This window comes from Lepisosteus platostomus, chromosome 8 (genome assembly GCF_059453375.1).
Source record: "Lepisosteus platostomus isolate fLepPlt1 chromosome 8, fLepPlt1.hap1, whole genome shotgun sequence".
Classification (NCBI taxonomy): Eukaryota; Metazoa; Chordata; class Actinopteri; order Semionotiformes; family Lepisosteidae; genus Lepisosteus; species Lepisosteus platostomus.
In genome coordinates, this window is record NC_142618.1 from 31666239 (window position 1) to 31692695 (window position 26457).

A 26457-nucleotide genomic window follows, 5' to 3' on the forward strand; every position below is an offset into this window, starting at 1 on the left:
GCTCTATACATTGTCATCTTGTTCGTCATCTTCCTTGTCTTACGTAGTGTATTGCATATTCATTATAAAATCCTTGTCAGTAATGTTCCGCATTTTTGGGATTTCATGTTTGCCCTTCGTGATGTCCCATTAAACACGTTTTTGGTTGAGTCTCTCAATTAAAAACATTAAAATTAAACATTTTTACTTTTAGCTTGTGACGCTTATATTACACAACACATAGACGATGCAAAGACTTTTAATGCATTTTGAACGACAAAGAAAAATGTTTACAGTAAAATAAGCAAATCAGGTTAATAAGTTAAACAGTTTGCCCCTCGGGGATATTAAAGACGTTCGAAACTCCTCACATCCTGGGGGTGTCAGTGACCCACCATGCATGATAACGTTGTCTTTTGAACCCAAAGTTTCTTGCAAGCTTGAAAGCGCAGATACAGCGTTTTAATAACAAAGCCGAGAGGAGGAACGGGGCTCGGGAATTGATTGGCTGGCCAGTAAGGTCTCATGCATTCTCCCAGAGCAGCCTGGATAAGATCTTTTCTGTGGCAAGAGAGAGAGAGGGGGGTGGTAGCTTGTGGAGGTGTAAGAAGGAGCTTAGTTAGTCCCCGAGGTCAACGTAAAGCAGACAGGTACAGTTTGGTGTCAACAAAGCAGGTAAAGGAGATCTCACTGCACTCCACTGTTCAACAACCTCGATTTCATCAGAAAATCACACCGAGACTGCGAGACGTCAGACCGTGTTGGAGCCAGACTCATACTTCGTGTTCAGTGTTTGTCTCGATGTAAGTCTGATTTGACTGGGTACAATCTGCGTACGGCGCAAAGCAGAGAAAACTGATCAACTGGAAACTGGCAGTGATGTTTTCAACGTTAACGATGTATCTTTCTTTATCACTAATTTTAACTTAATTATATACTGTTTAGAAATAAAAAAGTAGTAGAATTTACTTTGAAATTAAGCAAAAAGTCAAGAATGTTACTTTTCTTCACGTTTGAGATATCGGGAAAGATACACAATGTAAAAAAAAATGGCAGTCCAATCTTGGACCAGGGGTAACTGCGAAAACTGTCAAATCTCAGAGCTTAGAAGGCATAGACATGGTCAGTACTGGGATAGGAGACCTCCAAGGAAAGCCAGGCTGCTGCTGTGAATGGTTGTGGACCAGCAGGGGGCACTCTGCACCAGAATTTCCAAACCAGTGCCTCACATTGTGGTGAGAAATAAACAAAACATCTGTGTGTGTTAAAGATCTAAGAGCAAATGTTAAGACAATTGAGGTGTTATCTTAACACTTTAATATAGCCTGGTGCCCTGACTAAATTCCACTCTGTGCTTGTACATTCTGCCCTGTAATCAATTAGTGAAGCAATTTCTCACTTCTCCACCTGATGTGATATGTAGTAGGACAGCTGCTGTAGAATATTTGAAGGTGTTATATGAAGCTACTGGTTTTTGGGGTGAAGTTTTTACATTTGTTTCTGGGGTCCCCCTGGACAGTGTCTGAGAAGTGTCAGGAGTTCCAAGGCACATTGCTGGGAAAGACTGGAAGATTTGCATATGTTATGCATTAGAGTGTACATGCATAGTAGAGTAATACAGGATCCAGAACTATACCAGAACTATACAACACAGGTTCAACAGTTCGGCAGTGAAAGAAATGCAGAACTTCTTACAGAGACATTTAAAAAGGAATGTCATTTAATCCAATGCAGAAAGTCATGTATTCCTGGTAGTACAGTAGCTGTGGTAATCTAGGGCTTATATTGGTAGCACATGGCTCAAGACAGCAGTAAATGCTGGAAGAAAAACCAGTAAAACCACTGAAAAAACAGTGTTCTGAGAACATACTGACTGATTCCTGCAGTGCATGTAATCTAAAAAAAATCACTTAGTCCATCACAGGACACATACTCACTAGGTAACCAAACAGGCACACTAGGTAACCCTACCAGTATATGCTTGGAAGGTGTGAGGAAACCAGAATAGACACAGGACCATGGACACTCCATGGAAAAGCACATCAGGCCTGAATGGAACTCAGGACCCAAGACCTATGAGGCTGAGTTAATGCCCATGTCATCTAACATAGAAAGGGAATGTTATCTACTCTATGTGCAAACTCTAAAAAACACTTTTGTAGTTACCTATAAGTGTAATGTTACACATTAACCTTTTTTCACAAAGCTTTAACTGATAACTGTTGAGAACAGTTTGCCATAGCAAGTGCTGGGCTTCTAATCTCTGTTCATGTGGATTTGGCTATTGCAGTAACAGTAGTATGCATCTGTGGGCACTATGAAAAACTTGCGGGACCAAGTTCTTTGTTGTCCCTTTTTTGAGCATTCAAATACAGATACAAATACCATATCTTTCAAAACCCTGTGTAAGAGAAGGCATCAATTTTGTTTTTTCTTTTCCACAGTATTGCTAGAATACTCTGTTGCTAAATTTTTACCCTTAAAAATGTACAGTTGCTTTCAGGAAACAATGAATAAATATTGTCCTGTCCTGGAGTAAAAAGCTACAGAATTGAACTTGTAGGTCATCTCATTACAGGGCCAGGCTGATGTGTCTAAGATCCCGGGGTATCTTTCTATACTGTGTGGCGGGGCAGTATAGTCCATTGCAATTATTCAAATTCAGTTTCAATGAGCTTTATTGGCATGATCAACCAATTATGAAATTGCCAAAGCAATAACAAGTTCAAAGGCATGTTCAGTCATCTACAACAACAAAAAAATATTATTTGGGAAGCTCGATCTTCGTTTCTGAGTCTGTGACAGTTGATCTTCTACTGGGCTTCCAGCTCTATATTGTTTTCTAATCCTCTCCCGCAGTTGGATTGAAAACTGTTGTGATTCTAGCAGGATGGAAATTAAACTTATTATTTTAAGGAGGTATCCTTCTCTGATACCAGAGTATGTCGTGCACTACAGCAGAAAGTGCATCTCTGTCTCTGTTTCTCCCTGCTGACAGTGGGAGAACAGCCTGTCCTCTCTAGGCAGCCAGGTCTGCCTGTGTTGACCAGTATTTATGGGCATGTTGTGAAAAATACTTCACCCAATAACAAAGTATTGTCTAGTATCAGTGAAGGACCTTTCTGAATTGAAGGAAACTTTGAAGGAAACTTTAAAACTTTGGAAGAGGTGTTGGTGGGGCCAGCAGGGGGTGCTCACCCTGTAGTCCATGTGGGTCCTAATGCCCCAATAGAGTAACGGGGACACTATACTGTAAACAGGCACCGCCCTTCGTATGAGATGTAAAACAGAGGTCCTGACTCTCTGTGGTCATTAAAAATCCCAGGGTGTTTCTCGAAAAGAGTAGGGGTGTAACCTCAGCGTCCTGGCCAAATTTCCCATTGGCCCTTACCAATCATGGCCTCCTAATAATCCCCCTTTATAAATTGGCTTCATTACTCTGCTCTCCTCCCCACTGATAGCTGATGTGTGGTGAGCGTTCTGGCGCATTATGGCTGCCGTCGCATCATCCAGGTGGATGCTGCACATTGGTGGTGGTGTAGGTGAGTCCCCATTACCTGTAAAGCGCTTTGAGTGAAGTGTCCAGAAAAGCGCTATATAAGTGTAAGCAATTATTATTATTATTATTATTATTATTATTATTTATTTTTCCCTCAATGTTTTACCACTTTATACATTTCTTCCCTTGGCCACAACAATATCTGTATACTCAGCTGTCTTGCTTATTTTACATACAATCGGTCCCTTCATTGCCGTCTCTCCTCGTTTTCCTCTTCTCCCTCAGCATGGCGGCCGTGCTGGAGAAGTTTGACTTTGCGATCGATCGGGGTGGCACCTTCACGGACGTGTATGCCCGCTTGCCCGGAGGCCGGGAACGAGTCCTCAAGCTCCTCTCGCATGACCCCCAGAATTACCGTGATGCCCCGACTGAGGGCATTCGCCGAATTCTGGAGGAGGTGAGGGACAGGGGAGAACGGGAGATGGTTGGATGGTGGAGAGGGAGTCAATAAATGAAGGGGTAGAAGCAGAAGGAATAGTGTCAGAAAAAGAGGGTGGGGGGAGTGAGGAGCTCGGAATTCTATTCTGTCCTAATAATCTCTATTACCTCTGGCATGTGTCTTGATTGTGTCTGTCTGCTTTCTTGGCTGGTCACCTGGTGTATCTGTGTCCCCATAACCCAGGAGACTGGGCAGGCATTCCCCCGAGATGAGCCCTTAGATCCTTCTCTGATTGGCTGGATCCGGATGGGGACGACAGTGGCAACCAATGCATTGCTGGAGAGGCGGGGCGAGAGGACTGCCCTCCTGATCACCCGTGGCTTCCGAGACCTGCTGCACATTGGGACCCAGGCCCGACCTGCGCTGTTTGACCTGGTCAGCACCACACTGAGTCTACTTTCTTCTCTGGTGATGCTGTGTGTGAACCACCTGTCACTTCAAAAACAGACATTGCTTTGGATCGCCTCAGCTTCCAAATTTAGAGTGATTCAGGTGTTATTTATCATGGCTGTTTCTAGTTCTAATTCAAATTTAATATAACTAATTTATATGGATGGCATTTTTATCCAAAGATCTCTACAATAAAGAGATGGCAATATCTGGATCTTGTTGCCTGAAGATGAGTGTGACTACATGTGATGCTGTTTGTTGTCTTGAAGGAGGTACAGATGGCAGAGATGCTGTATGAGGAGGTGATCGAGGTGGACGAGAGGGTGGTGCTGAAACAAAAGGGCTGCGAGCTGCCCAAAAGAGCACCAGAGCACACCGTCACAGGTACTGACCCAGTGAGCCGTAATCAAAGACCTGACCCTATGATCCTCCATCATAGGTGCTGCCCCAGTGACCCACTATCACAGTTACTGATACACTGACACGATTGCACTCTCCCCGACACAGATACCGGCCCACTGACACATCATCACAAATACTGACACACCACCACTGTGTACTTGCAAAACAAACCTTTGTTGCACACACACTGACACTGGCATACTGATGCTGTCAAAAGCACTGACACACTGAGAAGGAGACAAGGTGACACATCAACACAACTACACCAACACGTTGAGATACAACAGGTACACACACCAACACACTGACGCAAGGCAAGTCCTGACCTATGTCATCAGTACCGACATGGGTCGGTATGGGCAAGTACAGAAAAGAGTCTCTTTTACTGACACTGTTATAAGTTTCAACACACTCGCAAAGGTACTAACACAGGTATAGGGTGAATAACAAGGACAATGATACATTGGCAGAGGTGTAGACTGACTGACACAGATATAGTATATACACAATGACACAGGTATTGACACATACATCCACGGTGATAGTTTTCAAAGAGGATTTGTACGCTTTTTCTGACGAACATGCAAAACTGGTCAATAAATATGATTGAGAATTGTTAGGTAAGCCAAAACTTTTAAATTATGCTTTTTTTTTCAATTTAAGACTAAGATTACAAAAAGGAGGCTTCTGAATCAGATTTAACAAATAATTTCAATCCGCAATCTCAAAAATTGAGTCCTCCACAATGGGTCTGAGCCTTGTTGAATAGCACTGATCCCTTTTTGTTTCTGTTAGCTTGGAGTTTTATTTCAAAAGCAGCAGGCAAATGAAAGTGTGGATAGTTGTCAGTATTCATGTGAATTTCAGACAGCTATCTTTCTTGTGGATAGTGGACAGTGGATAGTGTCAGCCAGTTGATGTCAATACTTTGGTTCTTATTGCTTGCCCAGCCTGTCTGTCCTTGATCAGGGCGCGTGAGAAACCTTGTTCCCTGTCTTCACAGGCAGCACAGGGGAGAGCCTGGAGGTGTGGCGCACAGTGGACCTGCAGCGTCTGGAGAGTGACTTGCGGGGGGTGCTGTCGCGCGGCATCACCAGTCTGGCTGTGCTGCTGTTGCACTCGTACACGTCAGTATCACTCTCTCCACACCCCCGTATTCTCTCTCTCTTAGGTCTCTCTTTGAATCTCTTCATCTTCCTCCCCCACTCTTTCTGCAGAGCACAAGGCTGCACTGAGCGCAAAGTATATTATGTTTTTACATGCAGCTTGTGCTTAAGCAGTATCCTATGCACTGTGTGCTGGATTACTATTTTTGAGCTCTAATTGGTCCAAATATGAGCATTTGATAACATGGTATGATCAGTTGGATGGATTTTTAATAAATGTAGATAAAAAAGAAAGACAGATCACAAATATATGTCCAACCTGTCATCTGCGGTTAATTATACCTTGTCAAAAGTCCTATAATGAACAACAGTCTTTTGTGTTCTCATCTTCCTCACCTTTTGTCTCTTATTCTGTCTCTCTCTTGTCTTTCTAACCCTTCTGCTCTGTCTCCTCACCCCCTGCTTCTCTCCCACTTTTTTATCCCTCTTCCTCTGCTCCTACTCTTCTCTCCTGTGTCCCAGGTGGCCTGCCCATGAGCAGGCAGTGGGCTCTTTGGCCCGCAGGCTGGGGTTCTCCCAGGTCTCCCTGTCTAGTGAAGTGATACCCATGGTGAGGGCCGTACCCCGGGGGTACACTGCTGCTGCTGACGCCTACCTCACCCCCAAGATCCGGGAGTACCTGCACGGATTCACTCAGGGCTTCAAGGGCGGACTGCAGGTCAAGCAGGGCTTCAAGAGTGTGGGGCCTTGGTTAGGAATGGGTTTGAGCAAGAGGTGCACAGAGTGCAGAAGCCATTCAGGGAGGAGGCAGGTAGAAGATAGAGGGACAGAGGTACTGTGAATGAAGAAGTAGAGTGGGAAAGGGAGGGAGGGAGAGAGAGAAAGAGTTAGATGAGAGGAAGAAAGGGATACAGCACGGGAGGGTGTGGAAGTGGCTCTGGGCCCACAGGGCGGTGTGGTGGCTCTGTGGCTAAGGATCTGTGGCTGTGGCTAGAAGGTTGCCAGTTCGAATCCCGTAGCCAGCAGACGAATCCTACTCTGTTGGGCCCCTGAGCAAGGCCCTTAACCCCAACTGCTCCAGGAGCACCATATAAATGACTGACCCTGTGCTCTGACCCCAAGCTTCTCTCCCTGTCTGTGTATCTCATGGAGAGTAAGTTGGGGTATGCGAAAAAAGACAAATTCCTAATACGAGAAATTGTATATGGCCAATAAAGTAATCTAATCTTATCTTTATCTTATCTAAGTGGAAGCATTATTGTGCATCTTGCTGTGTATCTAAGTGGAAGCATTATTGTGCATCTTGCTGTGTTCAGACTCGGTTTCTCCTGCATGATTAGCTCATTTTCTCTGTCTCTCAGGGGGTCAGTGTGTTGTTCATGCAGTCAGACGGGGGGCTCACGCCCATGCATCAGTTCTGTGGGTCCAGGGCAGTTCTTTCGGGACCTGCAGGGGGTGTGGTTGGCTACGCTGTGACCACCTACAGCCAGGAGGAGAAACAGCCAATAATTGGCTTCGACATGGGAGGTGAGGAGACTGTGGACAGGAGGAGTGAGGGAGACCGATTTCCAAAGGGAGCATCAGAGAGAGAGAGAATGGAAGACAGGGAGAGAAGAGAGGAGGGATGGAGAAGATGAAAGAGTATTGGAGATGAGGTGTAGACGGAGAGGTGAGAAGAGAGGGCTGGGGCTGGAGTTCAGGCAGAGACAAGATCATGGTGAATGAAGGATTTTTGTTTAGGGGAAACAGAAAGCTCTCTGACAGGACAGGATTGGAATTTTGGAATTTGGAAGTGGAATTTTCTTCATAAGTCCAACATCCAAACAAACCTTTACCAGTTTGTTAAGGCTTTTCTTTGTTTTAGCTATGCCTACTTTATTTTTCTGTTAAAGATTTTGGACCACTCCAGTAAATGGGAGAGGAGTTCTCAAAAACATTCTGCAATCAAGCTCTGTCAGTTGTGTCAGTTTGTGTCTGATTCTGTGTCTTGGCCAATGTGTCTCTCTGGCTGTTTGCCTGATTGGGTCTCTCTCTGACACACAATACCCACAAAGCTCCTATGATCTCTGCACCTCTGTTGCTTCTCTGTTTGTGTATCTGTCGCATTGGCTTGCTCACTCTGTTCCAGGTACCTCCACAGATGTCAGCCGGTTCGGGGGGCAGTATGAACACGTGTTTGAAGCGATGACAGCAGGGGTTCCCCTGCAAGCACCCCAACTCGACATCAACACCGTGGCTGCAGGGGGAGGCTCCCGGCTCTTCTTCAGGCGAGTGAACAAACAACTCCCACATGGAGCCTGTTAAATTCCCACCTTCAACCCTGAACTCCAAAATATCCTAAGGATCACATACACACCAGAAACTACCCTTAACTACAGCTGGACTACATCCACCAACAGTTGTACCCCAGTTACACTTACATTGATGCTCACCCTCCTAAACTCACTGACACGGGGAGTATGATCTGTGTTATGTGCAGTGTTTATGCTGCGTTCAGTGAATACAGCCTAACTCTTTCCCTCTCAGGTCAGGATTGTTTGTTGTGGGACCCGAGTCGGCAGGAGCACACCCAGGGCCTGCTTGTTACAGAAAGGGTATGAGATTCATGCTGTTCCATGTTGTGTCCTGTGCTTTGCCAATATCGTGCTTTGGTCGGAGTTGATTGCATAGTTTTACACAACAGATCAAACAAAAACCAGACCACTAAGGCAACAAAAAAACATGCGTGGGAATCTGATACAATAGAAAATCGTGTAATAATGTAGGCATCCTTCAGTGTTTTGACAATGTAAAAGTAATCCTGACATCAATTTAAAATACTGAACCTATAATCAGGTAATGAAAACTGACCATCGTGTGATGTTAATGTTTTTCTAGCACAGTGAAATGGCAGAGCACTGAAAAGGTACAAGATGCAATTACGATATTTAGAAACACTTAATACATTCTGTTAACATAACTGGTTCTTTAAAGATATTTTGAAAGACTGCGAGCCCCTGAGCCCTCACCTTCTGCAGTCCAAAACTACTGTCAGTTGTCCCTCAAAGATGGGCCAAGCTTAGTACAGAGACACAACTGTTAGGTAATGTCTCTGTACAATGCAAGATCCTCTTCATGACACTGTGCTCAGTAAAACAAGTCATTTTGGTCTGATGCAAGATGAGCTGTTTCACAAACCATGTTCCACATCACAGACATAAAGGCACAAGGGGGATAAAATGAAATGAGTCATAAAAACATAAAAATTTGACCCTAAATTTTCTGCACTTTTCTGTTAGCAGAAATACCTGTTAGATCTTAGTCTTAAACTAGTAGGCCTGAATTGTTGGAATTTTAGTCTGTAGGAATGTGGAACTCACTCATGGAGTCTTATAACTTTCTCAAGAGAAATCTATGACCAATCCTATTTCTGATATATCAAATTGGTCTTGGTCTGGCCACTCAAGTCTTAGGTTATTTTTTCATAACCTTCTTGGGCATCTTCCACTGAGGTCTCTGTTCAGTTTATCTTCCGCCATAGTAAGAGATTCTGGCTCACTGCAACAGACCTCTTAAATTATCCATCCTCCAGCCTTGGCAAAAGACCTATGATTGGTGGGAGGTTCCTAAAAAAAGCACTAAACACCTCCCCAACCTGACCTAGTGTGCAAAAAGTTACATTGTTTTCTTCTGGCTATAATACCAAAAAAGATTTATATTGTAACTCCTATGATAATCGCTGACCTCTAGGCCAGAGAGTATAGCCCTGAAGATATTTGGTGACTTTAGTAGTGCTTGCTTCAGTGATCTGTCACTGCTGGCTTGTGGAATCCCTCTGGATTCCGAAGTCAAGCCAGTTGTCCACTTTCAGAAAAGCCTACTCAGTCCAAAAACTTATCCTTCACAGAGATTAGTCCCCCAAAGATCTTCAGTTCCTCTTTTCATGTGGAACAACTCTTCAGTCCTCTCAACTGGCACACTCAAACTGGCTCTACCATGCACAGCCAGCACAGGTTCCATTTACCTGGAAGGATCTGGTCCCATTCCTACTCTGGGATTCCTAGCACATTCAATTGGGATCACCCTTCCACGGCCAGTTTTCCCAAACATGGAGGATACATGTTCCTACTAGCACGATTTAGCCTCTGGTTCCCAGTTTCCAACAATAAACACTACCAATCTACTACACAATAGAAGGACTACAGAGAATTCAAGCTTATCCAGGAATACACAGTACACTACACACTACTAAATTCTCTCTGGATTCCTCTTTCTTTACTAAATCCCATGCTTAACAATCCTTGCAAGTCGTCGTCGTCTCTAACGCTTCAGACCTAATACTGGTTAGGACAGCTGGGTAGCCTCTAATGTTAAAGCACAGCAGTTTTTAACTCCTGTGCTATCTAAACTCACTACACTCCAGGAATGCACTCCCGCACTGAACTGCTGTATCCAATTTACTTTAGAGAAGGAAGAGGCTTCAGAAAAACCTCAGCTTGCTCCATTATAATTCCATTGCAGTATTCCATATGTCTCTGGTTTTTGTATCTACATATATGCTTGCAATGTACTGTGCCCCCTTCTGAAACAGTTCATTTTAAATTATTTTCTTCCCCGTGTAGTTTTCTCAATTGATTTATAACATATTTTCTCTACTAATTTCCTATCCATTGAGTTCCATTCTAATTCTCCTAAGGTGTGTCTCATTCTTTCATACTGTACATTTGAACTCTACATTTACAGTTTTAAAGTATGCAAACATGAAGCAGTTTGGGGTGTTAATAAGGAGCATTTTGGATCCAGTTTACTGTGTCAAACGTGTGTCCAATGTGGGTGTATATGTGAGTTTAGTGTATGTTTTTTGGTGTATGTTTTTCTTTACTCTTCAGTAAAGTGAAGTTCTTTAAAGTTGTTGTGATCTTTTATGTTTTTAGAAGATTAATTAATGTTGATATTAAAATGTCCAAACAGTAGTGTATTTGTGTGTAATGTGTACTTTGGGTCTCCAGGTGGCCCCCTTACTGTGACTGATGCTAACCTTGCTTTGGGACGCCTGCTGCCCGACTTTTTCCCACGAATCTTTGGCCCTAATGAGGATGAACCGCTGTCCCGCAAGGAGAGTCTGCACCAGTTTTCTGCGCTTACTGAAGAAATTAACCGCTTCCTTGCCACCCAATTGCAGCACGGCTCTAACGTGGTTGGCCAATCAGAGACTGGTACTGATATTGATGGACAGTGTCAGACTGGAGTTCTTAAGCCAGGCCAGTCAGAGATGAGCATAGAGGAGGTTGCCATGGGTTTCATCCGTGTTGCTAATGAGGCCATGTGCCGTCCAATCAGAGCACTGACGCAGGTAATATGCCCCCCCAAAGAAGTGTGTTACATATTTATAAAACAAACAACTTTTTATAGAGTGCCTTTCAGGCACTTTTACATTTTCTCAAGTCTGTGCAATGCAAAAAAATTCCAACAGACAGGTATTCATAAATTAAAACAATAAATGAAGCGTTATAGAGATCTACAATTCTAGAGGTGAGATTTAAGACAAGATTTGGCAGTGCTCAGTGACTTGTAAGTTCTGATATCAATACAGTTTTTAAAGCAGCAGAACAGAAAGCATCATCTCTCAGTGTTTGGAGATTCAATTTGCTAACTGAAAGAAGGCCAGGGTCCAAACAGTAAAAACAGAAGTTAGTATTCACAGATGAGCAGCAGAAGCCTGAATTTTATTTTGAAATGCACAAGGTGCAAGTGTTAAGCCAGGTCTTTTAAGGGTATGGATTTCAGTCTGGGGTAAATAAACATTTCAGTTTTCCTAGCAGTGGAGGGAGGATATAAATGGTGTTTTATATTCCCTTTCTTAGGCAAAGGGGCATGATACATCTCGGCATGTGTTGGCATGTTTTGGAGGAGCAGGGGGGCAGCATGCCTGTGCCATTGCGCGGGCACTGGGGATGAAGACCGTCTTCATACACAAGTGAGTGATGGCGATCACAAGAGGACATGGAGGCAGGAGAAGGGCGTTCAGCATGTGTGTACAAATAGGCTTTATTTAAGTTCTGAGTCCTTCTGTGTTTCCTTTCTTTCTGGTTCTCAAAATCAGACACTTTGGCAGCACTAATCTGATGGTAGAAAGTATGATTCCCGTCTCGGGCTCTATGACAGGATCCTTCAAACCTCCCCCTGCTATTGATCAAGCTCACCTTTCTGTTTCCTGCCCACCTTTCTTCAAGATCCAAGAGTTTTGAAATATGTCTTTGTTGGCACGACTCATACAGTTAGATCAGATCGCAGGTTCGTTTCCCTCCCTCTCCCTCCGGCCCAGGTGAGTGATCTCTCTGTCTCCTCTCTCTGTCTCAGATACAGTGGTGTGCTGTCTGCCTACGGGCTGGCCCTGGCGGATGTGGTGGAGGAGCTGCAGGAACCGTGTTCCTGGCGCTATGAGTCACAGTCGTTCCCCCTGCTGGATGAGAGAGTGGAGCGCCTCATGCTGCACTGCCAGGACACGCTGCGAATCCGCGGCTTCAGCAGGTCAGCTAGTGTACAGCACACAGCAAAGCACTGAGCCCACATGTGCTGCACAACAAGACCTGCACAGCTCTGCACACCTGCAGTGCTCTGCACACCTGCACAGCTCTGTACACCTGCAGTACTCTGCACACCTGCACAGCTCTGCACACCTCTGCACACCTGCAGTACTCTGTACACCTGCACAGCTCTGTACACCTGCATAGCTCTGTACACCTACAGTACTCTGCACACCTGCACAGCTCTGTACACCTATAGTACTCTGCACACCTGCGTAGCTCTGCACACCTGCAGTGCTCTGCACACATGCCCAGCTCTATACACCTGAAGTACTCTGCACACCTGTCCAGCCCTGCATACCTGCGCAGCTCTGTACACCTGCATAGCTCTGTACACCTACAGTACTCTGCACACCTGCACAGCTCTATACACCTGCAGTACTCTGCACACCTGCTCAGCTCTGCACACCTGCACAGCTCTGTACACCTGTAGTACTCTGCACACCTGCGTAGCTCTGCACACACGCCCAGCTCTGTACACCTGAAGTACTCTGCACACCTGTCCAGCCCTGCACACCTGCGCAGCTCTGTTCACCTGCAGTACACTGCTCACATCAGAAGCATACAGGACAATATAAGAATATTGCAGAATTGTTTCCTCAGATCACTACTCACACAGAAGCCTCAGCAACTATTGTGGTCAAATGTTCTCTTTTGTCACTATTAGTAAATAACTTTGTAAATTGTAAACCCTCTCTCCAGCTCTCAGATCAGTACAGAAGTCTTTCTTCACCTCCGTTATGAGCGAACAGACTGCGCCCTCATGGTGTCTTCATGTGGTTACCCTGGCAACTCCCAGTCCTGTCGCTCTGGAGATTTCCTCACAGCTTTTACTGACCGGTACTGCTGGCTGTACATTTCTCTCTCTGTCTCTTTGTCTTTTTCTGTCTCACAGTCTGTATTTGCTTGGCTCATGCTCTGTGTGTGTCTTTCTTCTTTCCAACTCTAACTCTCTCCCTCAGGTATCTGAAGGAGTTTGGCTTCACTATCCCCGATCGCCCCATCGTGGTGGATGATATCCGAGTCAGGGGTTGTGGGAGGTCAGGGGTTACTCCCCAACCAACAGTCCATACAGCACAAGGCCCTCCAAAGGTCACAAAGGTAAAGAAATAGGGGAGAGCTGCTTTTAAATTAATTCAGTGATAGACCATTAGTACCAATCACATAGGCACACGGTTTTCAAAAATGCCAGTTCTGGAGAAGTTGCGTCTGTGTCAGATCCCATTAAAGAAAGGATTTATTAACTCTCACGGATTTAACAGCAGAAGGTAACAGATTTGCCATTGAACAGAAGAGGTTAGTTTTGAGGGTGATAAAGGGTAAGTCTAACAAAGATAGACATGTAGATGTTTAAAAAGTAGCAAGAACAGTATGGAGAAAAGGCTTCTACACAGAACTTGATTTGCTGTTGTGAGAGTCTGTGTCCAAAGGTACAGAAGCTACTGTAACTGATCATGTCATTGTGACTCAATCGCCACCACTCTGTCCCATTCCGCAGGTGACGCGGTGCTACTTTGATGACGGTTACATGGATACCAGTGTGTACCTATGGGAGGACCTGTCATGTGACGACAGCATCTCAGGGCCAGCCATCATCATTGACAAGAACAGGTCTCACTGCTGACATCAGCCGGCCTGCTGACATTCTCTTCCTGTCTTGCTGCCAGTGTTGGGGAAGTTTTTTTTTAAAGAAAGTAATCCATTACAGACACAAGTTACTTGTGTGAGGGGTTACTTTTTAAAATGAGCAAGAAGTTGGAAAAAATAACTTTAAACATCTGTTACAGTGATCTATTTAGTGTGTGCATAGTTACTGTGTAACATAAATTAGCTATGGAAATCCATTCTCCAAAATCCTTATTTTTTTAAAAGTAATCCCTTACACAAGTAGCAAAACTTTAATGGTTTATTTTTCAAAAGTAACTTCCTCCGACACTGCTTACTGCTCATACAATTTGCCTGCTGACATTGCTGCTTTTCATAACGTATACACTCTCTTTCTGCATGCACTTTCTGAAATAAGGGGGAAGAGCCGAAGACCTTTCTCCTCTGCTTGTGGTACTCTTCATTTTTATAGCTTTTCTTTGATGTTCCTCCTTTCTCCTGACACCCTTGCTTCCTTCTCCTCCTCTCTCTACCTCTGCTCTCCTTCGGCATCTCACTCTCCACTGTCTACGTCTCTTCTTAGTACCATCGTGGTTGAACCATCTTGTGTGGCGGAACTGACAGCAGGGGGAGATGTGCATATCAAAGTGGGGGCGGAGAAGCCCTGTGCACTGGGCACTGAGCTGAACACCATCCAGCTCTCCATCTTCTCACACCGCTTCATGAGCATCGCAGGTGAGCCCCAGGGGGAACAGGGCTCATCACAGCAGAGCTCGGGGCAGGGCAGGGGGGGGATGGGTGGAGCCGGGAGAGTGACTGTGTTGCTGTGCATGTCATCCAGAGCAGATGGGGCGAGTGTTACAGCGCACGGCAATCTCCACTAACATCAAGGAGCGTCTGGACTTCTCTTGCGCTGTGTTTGGGCCAGACGGGGGGCTGGTTTCTAATGCGCCACACATCCCTGTACACCTGGGAGCTATGCAAGAGACAGTGCAGTACCAGGTACTTACAACCAGACATTTGACTTTCTGGCACACTGGCACTCTGGAACTCAACACTGTGGCACTTGGACACCCTAACATCCTTGCACATTGTCACCCTAATCCTGATAGACTTGACTTACAAACATGACTTCCTTAGTGCTGTGAACAGAACATATTTGAGACAGATTCATATCCAAATTGATGAAGCTGCATCACTGATGACTTGTCAAATTGATCCACTGACATTGGCACTCTAACACTTACTGACACACAGAAAGACAACCTGATACTGACTTAGAGACATACATAGACATTAATGGCATGGCACACTGACTGACAGATACAGTGATTGACAGACACCGACTGAAAAAAATGTCATCCTAAAACAAAAGAACACAAGAATGGATACAAAATGAGTGGAAGCCATTCAGCTTTATTAACCTTTTTTTTAGTCAGTAGCTAATTGGTTAATTATTAGTCCCAGAATGTATCTTGTTGTGCTTTTTTGGACGGATTAAAGAGCAGCAGTATCTTTTTTGTGACATGATGACCAGATGTTGTTCAGAATTAGATCTTACTACTACATTGTGGAGAGGTGTAGTGTAGTGGTTAAACCTTTTGACTCTTGAGTGACAGGTTGTGGGTTCAGGTTTCTTATACAGCTGGCACCCAGCTGTATAAGTGAGGACAAGTATTGCTGGGGAGTAATCCTGGTAATTGATGTCCCATGTAGGCGGACTCATGGCCTCTCGAATTTGCTTAATGCTGCAGGATAAACTCTGGTCTGATGAACTTCTGTGTCTCTGGTAGGGTCTTTACCTTATATTGTATTGTACAGTTTTAACATGATGTCCCTTGACTTAACTTTTAGACTTCAAACTATAAATCGTAACACACAGATTGACTGTCACTGACACAGTGGTGCTCTAACAAACTGACCACCTGACACCATCCCCTGACATGCTGACCGACTGACCTCAAGCCCTAACATATTGACTGACCACTGACACACCAGCCAGCTGACACCAACCCCTGACACTTTGGCCGGCTTACACAGTCTCCTGGCACACTAACCCCTGCCACTGACTGACTGACACTGACCCCTAATATATTGACTGACCTCTACCACACTGACCTAGTGACACTAACCCTTAGCAATATGACCAAATGACATTGACCCTTGACACACTTCCCAACTGACACACTGACTGACACTGACCACTGGCATGCTGACTGACATTGACCCCTAGTTCGGTTACTGATAATGAATGAGAAGACCAGTGACCCCTGACACACTGTCAGTCCCATGCTGATCCCTGATACACTGACTGGCACTGATCCCGAGACACACTTACCCCCAGGCTAACGAGTATATGAGGACAGCTGTGTGTCCTGCTGGAGAGAAAGCATAGCAGATACTGACACCGTGACACTAAAATACAGTGCCGACCAGATTTCAGTACGTATTAGATAAGGTCTCACTTAAAATAAATTCTACTAATGTTATATTGTATTCTTAATAGCATCGCACAGTAAAATCATTTTTGTTAGATGTTAGAATCACATTTGTTTCACATAAATGGAATGCTTATTATTCCTTTAAATTAGATTAAACAAAATCTGCAGTAATACTCTCCTTTTTGGAAGTGCAATGGAAGCCATCAGGATTACACAGAGGCCTCAGAATGTTTCCTGTTTCCCTGGTATATAAAAGGAGAAGTACATGGAAAACATTAAGTAGTAATGCATCATGCCTAAGCTCAGAGAGCTCTTTGAAGACTGCAGATTGTGGGCAATTGCTTATTGATCTCCACAATTTGGGGGATGGCTATAAAACATTCCACAAAAACTAAATCTACTGGAACAGTTTCCATTGTAATGTGCATTATTTAGGCATTTCAGGCTACTTGTATAGGTACAGCCCCTCAAGGAAGAGAATGCTAGTGTACCTTGCCACGACAGACTGTAAAATCAGTGGGTCTAGGAGGCAACTATAAATTCAAAGGCAACAGTTGGAGATCTCCAATAACACTGGCATTATCGTGTGGAAAACTACTACTAAACATCACTCGTATGAATGTGGCAAACTGTGATTCTAACTGTGATCCTGAGCTCACTAAATAGAAGTCCAAGGGTCTGAAGGACTTTTTAGAACGACAGATCTACATAGTTCATGAATTTCATTTAATTGCCAGGACATCATAGCACACTACAGGAAGCTTTTATTCCATGTAATAACTAGGGGAGGGTTTACAAAATACTTCCTACAGGGGTGTGAATAAATGTGATCATGTTTTCTGGACTTTAATTATTTGTGACAAATTTGACCCTGCTCTGTGGAATGCTGTTAATATTACAGTGTAACATTTTTAGAATTAAACATGAAACATTTTCTGCACAAGGAGTCTTTCTGTTGTTTGATTGCAATATTCCTGTTTTATCAGGGTTATGAGTACAGGAAGGCATCTGGAGGGCACTTTACCTCACAGAACCACACAAGAAAAATATTAAGGTGTGGTATGTAAGTCTTCTCACCCGGCCCCATGACCCTCTGTTCTTTCTCTCCCTCTCTCTATCCCTCCTCAGCTACGCACTCTGCAGGATGATCTGAAGGAGGGAGATGTGATCCTCAGCAACCACCCCTGCGCTGGGGGCAGTCACCTGCCTGACCTCACTGTCATCACTCCGGTGAGACAGAGGGCCAGTAAGGGGAGGGACAGGGAGATGCATGTGGACACAAAAGGGGGAAGAGGCATGGGAGGTAGAGAGGCAGATGGGGGAAGAGAAAAGAGAGGGAGAGGGTCAAGGGAGGTGGAAGGTTTTTTGCTCTTATTGCTTCTTAAAAATATTCACGCTGTCTTAAATAATGTTATCTTACAGGTGTGTGTTGATGCAGCTGGTTTGTCAATACCTTGCAAAGTAGCTTTGAAATGAGCAAAAGAGGGAAAGGAGGGAGAGAGGTGGTAAGGTGGAAAGGGAGAGTGTGTGAATCCTAAGTAATGGTTCTGGAAAGCCAGTGAGTCTGTACATTTTCTAGGTCTCTATAATGCACCAGCAGCTGAAGAGCTATGAGGAGCAGGTACATTTGTCTCATTAAATTAATAATAATTTAATGACATCATATAAGCTGATAATAAGCTGATTTAGTTGGTTGGTTCGAAGCAACACACTGGCCCTCCAGGCCTAAAATTACCCATCTCACCCTAATCCTTTTTCATAACTCACCTTGTCCTTTCTGTGCCACTCTTATGGTCCTTTGGTCCTTGCATCTGTTTCTCCTTCTCCTCTCACATCCTGTGTACCTCTCTTTACTCTCCCCTCTTGACTCCTCTCTCTCCATCCTCCCTCCGCACTCTCAGGTGTTCAGAAAGGGGGTGACTGGGCCAGTGTTCTTCGTGGCCAGCAGGGGGCACCATGTTGACATTGGAGGAATCACGCCGGGATCAATGCCCCCCCATTCAACCTCTCTGCAGCAGGAGGGGGCTGTCTTCATCTCCTTCAAACTGGTGACTGGGGGCAAGTTCCAGGAGGAGGGTAAGAACTGGGGAGACTGGGTAAAGCTGTCAGCTTGTCCTGGTTGGGTCGCTGCACATTATGGTATTTCGTACATTATCATGATGATGCACCTCTTTATGGCTTTGCACTGTGTAACACTTTATAATGGTGGTATACATACTGCAAAGAGCTCCTTTATGAGACTAAATGTGGCTGACCGATATTAAAAGCCTTACCGTTCTGTTTTTTGAAGTAGTTGAAGAAGTGGTACTGTGTGACATTAGAGTTGTGTTCAATAGCAAGGGCATTCTTTAAACACTAGGAAACAAAATCATGTGCACGAAAGGGTTCTAAGAAGAATTTTAACAGATTTATTGATATATCATTCAATAAATAAGGGAAGTTGGTAACTAACAAACTAAAATATAAAGGAAATGTGTGCACATTCCCTGAATAGTGCCATTTTTAAATTAAATTGTGGTTGGCTTCACACAATAGCTCAAAGTTAGATGTATAAGAAACTGTGGTTATTTTTTTCTAGGAATCTTAAATTGTTGCAGGAAGTCTTTCAAACTGAAATCAGTAATGTTTTTGTTAATAATATTGAGTGCTAATAACCAATGAAAGACCAATGAAAGACAGAGTGTGCGGGAACTCTGAAATGCTGGCACTTACTAGGCAAATTCAAATTGGTTTGGAATAAAAGTGTTGTATGGAAGAATATCATATAGTAGTAATAACAGCCATAACTTTGTCATTGGGGACCAGGCCTCTCCTGCCATGATGACAGGCATTGAACAGATTTGAAAGGTTTTTTGGTTCGGAAGATAATAAGAAACATTACCAGCTTGTAACCTGATCTCATCAGATCTCAAGAGTTAGGCAAGAGTGGGTGGGAAACCTCAGTGTTGTTGGTAGACCAGTTGGTGGGTATCTTTCCTCAAAACCACAGATTACATTCCGATGCCTCAGGCGTAATGTGCTGTAGGAGGTACTGTACTATCCTTCAGATGAGATTATAAATCAAGGTCCTGACTATTTGTTCAGTAAACTAGGGGTGTTAATAGAGTGAAGGAGTTTCTTGCTTCTATTCCTGATCTGCTATATAGTTGGGCTGATGGTACGGATTAGATGCCAGGTAGGTGCTGCAGTGTTAGATGAAGTGGGTCCTCTTCTACATGTGAAGCATTTTTGGAGCATTAAGAGTAAAATACTCTGTATAAGTACAAGTAATTCTTAATAATTTATATTTGTATTTATACGTGTATTCTATGCATTTAATCTGAAGAGTTCAATTTTGAATGAGGGTTATTTTTGCGGCAGTAAAATATACTGTATTTTAAAACCATAAATCCAATCTGAATTTAAATATAAACTATTTTATCAGATCGTGATCATGGAGCAGCTCGAGGGCACTGCTGTTCATTCACTGTCCCATCAGCAGTGTCACACTGGCTGAAGAAATTATAGGAATTCTACTGCATATTAGTTTAAGTGCAGTATTAATGCTGTATTTTAAAATATGCTCAAGAGTCAAAACAGCAATGTTTGATTGGTATGTCTTTTTTATGTGTTTGAATAAGTGTTCTGTTTTTTCTTCCACAACTCAGAAACATGCTGACTATGTTATTTGGTGTCTTTAAATTGCTCTTGTTTGTATGTGCTCTGCAATGGACTGGCACCTTATGTTTCTAAGATACATGCTGGGTCATTGTAACCCTCACCAGTAAGAATACATGGCTTTTTGGTAATGGTTGGATGTCCTTATTTTGTAAGAAAATTGAAATTCACATACCATAGAATAGCAGGTCACCAGTCTGTCTTGATGTTGGCCCCTCTGGAAATACCTGATCAACGGCAAAGGTCACTTGGTGAGCTACAAAGCAAATGACCAATATATTTAGTTTTTCCCCTTCTCTAGTTGTGTCACAGTCTTTCTCTGCTTTGCTCTTTCGCTCTTGGTTAGCTGTGACAGCTGCCCTCATGGCACCTGGCCAATACCCAGGATGCTCGGGGACCCGCAATCTCCATGACAACCTTGCAGACCTGCAAGCACAAGTGGCAGCCAATCAGAGAGGGAGCCAGCTAGTGGAGGAGCTGATTGACAGTTATGGACTGGAGGTGGTGCAGGCTTACATGGGATATATACAGGTGAGAGAGGTGAAGTGTAAGGGGAGGATGGAAAGAGGCAGAAGAGTGTTTATGTGGGTTGTGCTCAGTGTCTCAGTCCCTCTTGTCCTCCAGAGTAACGCAGAGCTGGCTGTCAGGGACATGCTGAAGGAGTTTGCTCGTCTCCACCGTCAACAGACAGGCTCCCTGGAGGTGGAGTCAGAGGATCACATGGATGATGGAACACCAATCAGGCTACGGGTGCAAATCAATGAAGAAGAGGTGTGTGGGGGTTCATTTAGTGCAGATAAGGGGTGTCTAACTCCTTCCTTGTGAATCTGATCCTCCTGTAAAGGTCAGAGGAGACTTTGACGACTGCAGGCAAAAGAGTTTCCTGTACTTAAGTAGGGCAATTATTGTTTTAATATACACATGCACAGATTCTGATCGGCCTGACCGTGCAGAATGGGTGTGAAAGGACATTGTTGTGTGTTTCCTGTTGTCTCCCAGGGCAGCGCTGTGTTTGATTTCTCTGGGACAGGGCCGGAGGTGTGGGGAAACTGCAATGCCCCTCGAGCCATCACCTTCTCTGCGCTCATCTACTGCCTGCGCTGCATGGTGGGCCAGGACATCCCCCTCAACCAGGTCTGAGACATAGGGAGATACAGGAGAAGGAGAAGACTGGAGGGGGGAAAGGAGAGGGAAGTCAGAAAGGAGAGAGGGAGGGAGAGGCATGGAGGATAGAGAGAAAACAGAGGGAAGGGGAGCAGAAAGGAGGACTAAGGGTGAGCAAGAGGAGAAAGACTGAGGGATGTAGAAGAAGAGTAATGAGAGGAGAAGGGGTTGTGAATTATTCTCTCATGGGGGGCCTTGAACAGAGAGAGGAAGAGGTAGAAACAGACAGAGCCAGAGTGTTGTATGTGTTGCTGATGTGTATGTGTGTTGGGTTGTAGGGCTGCCTGGCCCCCATCAAGGTCATCATTCCCCCTGGCTCCATCCTCCAACCATCCCAGAATGCTGCAGTGGTGGGCGGAAATGTCCTGACATCACAGAGGGTGGTAGACGTCATATTCAGAGCATTTGAGGTGTGCGCTGCATCGCAGGTGAGAGGAGGCTCGACTTCATCAGAAATAGCCTATAGGGGGATTTTGTGTGGCAAGTATAAAATGACGAGGTGTAAAATAGAGTCTGCCAACTTTCTTGGAAAAAGAGACTTTATTTTGCAGACTGGGGGACAACAGAGGCATTTAAACAAGACAGAAAAAGAGACAGAGAATAGGAGAATGAAAAGATGGAGTGACTCACAGGCCAAGAGTCAGAAGAACAGACAGATGGGAAGACTGATACATACTGTAGTAAGAGAGAGACAAAGAAGAAATAGACCCACGCATATTCTCTGGTTCCCTTGTTCAGGGCTGTATGAACAATGTGTCGTTCGGCAGTGAGCGGGGGGGATATTACGAGACGGTGGCAGGAGGTGCAGGAGCAGGGCCAGGCTGGCAAGGGCGCAGTGGGGTCCACAGTCACATGACCAACACGCGCATCACTGACCCCGAGATCCTGGAGAAGAGGTGAGACACAGAGCAATAGCAATAGACACAGGGCAATGGGGCGGAGCGGTGGCTCTGTGGCTAAGGATCTGCGCCTGTGACTGGAAGGTTGCCAGTTCAAATCCTGCAGCTGGCAGAGGAATCATACTCCGTTGGGCCCCCTGAGCAAGACCCTTAACCTCAACTGCTCCTGGTGCACTGTACAATGGCTGACCCTATTGAAAAGACAAATTCCTAATGCAAGAAATTGTACAGACCCAATAAAGTGATGTTATGTTGATGTTATATTAATAGCAGAGGAATATGTCACTGCCTAATCCGTCCAAAACAATATGTGTTCAAAATATCGCCAATCACTAATAAACAGAAATGTTAACCGTCTGTTACTATCTGTTAAGGCAATTTTAAAATATATTGATGATGATGTTATCCGGTCAGTTGGATCCGACTCTCGGCGATTCTATAGGCCATCTCTCGCCACACTTTCCGGTCTTGGACTTTCTCTTTCAGCTGTTCTATGCCTAAGCCAGTGTCCGGTTTGATGGCGTCGAGCCACTGCATTCTTTGGCGGCCTCATTTTCTTGTTCCACTGACCATTGCAAGCATCATTGCTTTCTCCAATGAATCTGATCGCATCACATGACCAAAATAAGTGAGCCAGGGTCTGGTGATCTTTCCCTCAAGCGAAATTTCTGGCTTGATGCACTCCAGAACCTCTTTATTGGTGACCCTTGCTGTCCATGGTATCCGTAACAGTCTTCTCCAGCACCATAGCTCGAAAGCATCCATCCTCTTTCGGTCAGCTTTTTTCAGGGTCCAGCTTTCACACCCATACATTGATATGGGGAACACAATAGCATGGACCATTTTGCATTTGGTTGTGAGGCTGATGTCTTTGCTCTTCCAGATTTGGTGCATGCTCAGCATCGCACTACGGCCTAACGCTATTCGTCGCCTGATTTCAGGGCCGCAGTCTCCAGTTCGGTCGATCATGGATCCCAGGAGGCAGAAAACCTTGACGCATTCGATCTCTTCATTATTGATGGTTATTTTGACTGCTCCATTTCCAGCTGTTGTCATGATCTTTGTCTTTTTGATGTTGAGGTGGAGACCCATCTTTTCACTTTCCTTTTTGATTCTTAAAATAAGGTATTTCAGGCCATCTTCCGTTTCCGCCAGTAATGTTGTATCATCAGCATAGCTGAGATTATAAATATTTCTGCCTCCAATCTTCACACCGATTTCCGATTCTTCCAGATCTAATTTCCTCATGATCATTTCTGAGTAAAGATTGAAAAGAAAAGGAGACAGAATACAGCCTTGTCCTAGCATGTCTTACCAGGCTAACTTGCCTTTTCTATCCTCTCTTCCTCCCTCTCGCTGTCTGTCCCAGGTACCCTGTGGTGTTGCAGCGATTCAGCTTGCGTCCCGGCTCAGGGGGTGAGGGGCGGTACCGGGGGGGAGACGGCGTAATCCGGGAGTTGCTGTTCAGGGAGAAGGTAGTGCTCTCAGTGCTGACCGAGAGACGTGCCACACGACCCTATGGCCTCCACGGTAAGCATCTCACCCCTTCAACACAGCGTCGCGCATCTCTCTCTTCACCTTGAACCTCTTCCCCTACACCTTCAAATTAGAGACACGCACCTTGCCCCCCCCCACCTGTGACCACTAATTCTCCACTTGTAACCTCTCAGGCTCACATGCATTTCAGCCTTCCACTGAGAAGAAACCTCTCGAATGTCAGCTCTGTCCTTCGTGTGTTAGTGTGTGTTACCTTCTCTCTTCGGCTGTAGTGTGAGACAAGTCTCGTTTGTAACTAGGAGATCTGTGATGGATGGTCATTATTTTGACATGGGGAATGAATTAACGGTAATTCTTTTCAAAGTCTGTGAAAGGTTTCTTTTAAAAGCTTTAAAGCTCTTTTTTAAAGTTATCCCTTAAAAGAGGGGAACTGTTTTCCTTCAGTTTGAGAGCTCACTGCAACCTTGTCACCTCTTGTCCCTTCAAAGACACTGGGGCCCCGACCTTCATTGACCTGGACCTGATGTCTCCCTGTTTCTCACACATTCTCTTTTCTCAGTTCATTTCAGCTCAAAAGTGCTCTGTTTCCACGTACTGTAGGAACGTTTGTGAAATATAACCATTACGCAGTGTGTGCTGCTGTAGTGTCTCGCTCACACACACTCTGTCCTTGCCTTTGTATTGATATGTGTGTGCAGGGGGGAGGCCAGGAGCCCCAGGTCTCAATCTGTTGCAGCGAGCTAATGGGAGACTTCTGAACCTGGGGACAAAGACGTCGGTGCAGCTAGAGCCGGGGGTGAGAGAGCGCCACACTTCACTGTGCAAGTACAGACACACATGAAAAGAGCAACAGACATGGAGAGGGAATTTAAGCCATTGTCAAAGGTGGCAAATGCTGTTAGGCCCATCCTGCTTGTTTGGTGGCTAAGTAGCTCATTGCTTCACCAAATTTCTTCCTGAAGAGTCCCATTGAGTCATCTTCCAATACTGAGGTTTTATATCCTGGCCTACTGCTCTTCCAGTACAGCAGAGCCTTCTTCTATCATTTTTGTTTAATCCTCTTTAAGTATTTTAAAAGTTTGATGCTTTGTAATCGGTCTAGAGAAGAGCATCCCAGATTTCGGGGCTTCCTATGCAGAGAGGCTGGAAGAACTAAAGGTGTTTTTCAAAGGCGTTGACCAAGCCAACCTGGTAAATGTCTTCTGAATGAACAGTGAAACTGAACCAGAGGGCACAAGTGAAAACTATGTGAAAGTGTATTTAAAACCGAAAAACAGGCACAGAGGGCTGTGGGAGTGTGGAACAAGATACTCAGCCATGTTGTTGAGGCCAGTATCCTGGCTTTTTTGTCTTGATGGGATCTTTAGATCAGTTAATTACTAACTACCAAGTGGGCTAGATGGGCCAAATGGCCTCCTCTCATTTGTAATCTTTCCTATGTTTTTATGTCCAGTGCTATGAATAACACACAAACCCTCTCCCTCTGTGTCATGTGATTTCAGTGTGTGGTGCTTGCTCTCTCTCATTATTCATTTAGCTTCCCCACCCATTCCCAGCGTGTCAGTCTCTGAAAGGTAGAAGAGGTGTGAGAGTTCAGATACAGAGTTTCTGAGGAATGTGCCTCTAGTGTGTGTGGATGAGGTGTAGTGTAGTATCTGCTTGGATGGCATGCCTCTTGTGTCAGCACCCTGTAGTCACTGTGTCTTGACAGTGTGTACTTTTTGTTTTTATCCTTTGTGTCTGAGTGACTTCCCCTTCAATCGGCCTGACTGCTCTCAGTTCCAGCTTGGCAGTCTGTCTCCCTGTCTCCCTGTCTCCCTGTCTCCCTGTCTCCCTGTCTCCCTGTCTCCCTGTCTCCCTGTCTCCCTGTCTCCCTGTCTCCCTGTCTCCCTGTCTCCCTGTCTCTCTGCTAATGTGTGTATGTGTGACCCTGTGCCTGATTCTTTACAGGACGTGTTCTGTCTGCACACCCCTGGTGGAGGGGGCTATGGAGAGGTGGAGAAGGACGGAGGGGGACAGAACGACAGACCCATCTCCAAACGACAGCAACCTCAGAGCGGCTTCCCAGAGAGAGGGAGTGTGTTTGAGTACCGGAGAGCACAGGAGAGTGTGTGAGAGAGAGGGAGGAGGGAGAGAGGCCCTGGGAGTGGGCAGAGGGAAGGGAAGTAAGGCAGCAGAATTGGAGGGGAGAAAGAGGAATAAGGAAAAGTAGTAACATTGGTAGTCACATGGGTTTCCTCCAGGTGCTCTGGTTTTCTTCCAGAGATATATGGGTAGGTTAATTGGCTTCTGACAAAAATGTCGCTAGTGTATGACTAATGTCTGTATTTGTGTTTTTATGTGTGCCCTGTGATGAACTTGTGCCCCATCCAGGGTGTGTCCTGCTTTGTGCCCATTGCTTACCAGGATAGGTTCCAGTTCCCCCATGATCCTGTACTGGATAAAATGGTTAGAAATTGGATGGATGGATTAACAGCTCTTATAGAAGAATAAAACACACATTCGGTCAGTTCTTCTTGTCGAGTTGCCTTCGTTATTCTGTGTGGGTATTGTGTGTTCAGTGTGTCTCCCATGCAGGGCTCAGTAGGGCACACTGAATTCCAGTGGAGGCAGTGAACACAGGGGGAGGAGAAGGAGGAATGAGATCCTGTACTGGATAAAGCGGTTAGAAAATGGGTGGATGGATTAACAGCTCTTATAGATGAGCAAAACACACATTCAATCAGTCCCAGTTGAGGCAGTGAACACAGGGG

At 44.9% G+C, this 26457-nt stretch overlaps 1 protein-coding gene across 2 annotated transcripts; it reads left to right on the forward strand.

The window, feature by feature from the left end:
* The first annotated feature begins 75 nt into the window (after positions 1–75).
* oplah (5-oxoprolinase, ATP-hydrolysing) lies at positions 76–26213 on the forward strand. 2 transcript variants are annotated; one of them, XM_088643161.1, is made up of 27 exons: positions 78–782; positions 3764–3935; positions 4161–4352; positions 4637–4751; positions 5773–5896; positions 6398–6593; positions 7237–7402; positions 8004–8142; positions 8402–8469; positions 10864–11207; positions 11719–11831; positions 12215–12385; positions 13144–13281; positions 13404–13542; positions 13940–14052; positions 14630–14781; positions 14888–15048; positions 17616–17717; positions 18389–18563; positions 20491–20675; positions 20769–20915; positions 21144–21278; positions 21587–21736; positions 22047–22204; positions 23577–23737; positions 24403–24500; positions 25655–26213. In XM_088643161.1, the coding sequence occupies exons 1-27, from the start codon at positions 505–507 to the stop codon at positions 25817–25819; spliced, it is 4257 nt and encodes a 1418-aa protein (XP_088499287.1). In that variant the 5' UTR covers positions 78–504; the 3' UTR covers positions 25820–26213. The 2 variants fall into 2 exon arrangements, 1 of the variants encoding a protein (XP_088499287.1); XR_015940899.1 differs by lacking the exons at positions 22047–22204; positions 25655–26213 and having other exon boundaries at positions 76–782.
* Positions 26214–26457: the final 244 nt, after the last annotated feature.

Coding starts and splice junctions, on each gene's coding strand:
- oplah (XM_088643161.1), top strand. CDS start 505: ATGCATTCTCCCAGAGCAGCCTGGATAAGATCTTTTCTGTGGCAAGAG. Junction 12,386..13,143: donor CGAATCCGCGGCTTCAGCAG/GTCAGCTAGTGT, acceptor CCCTCTCTCCAG/CTCTCAGATCAGTACAGAAG. Junction 18,564..20,490: donor GGGCAAGTTCCAGGAGGAGG/GTAAGAACTGGG, acceptor GCTCTTGGTTAG/CTGTGACAGCTGCCCTCATG.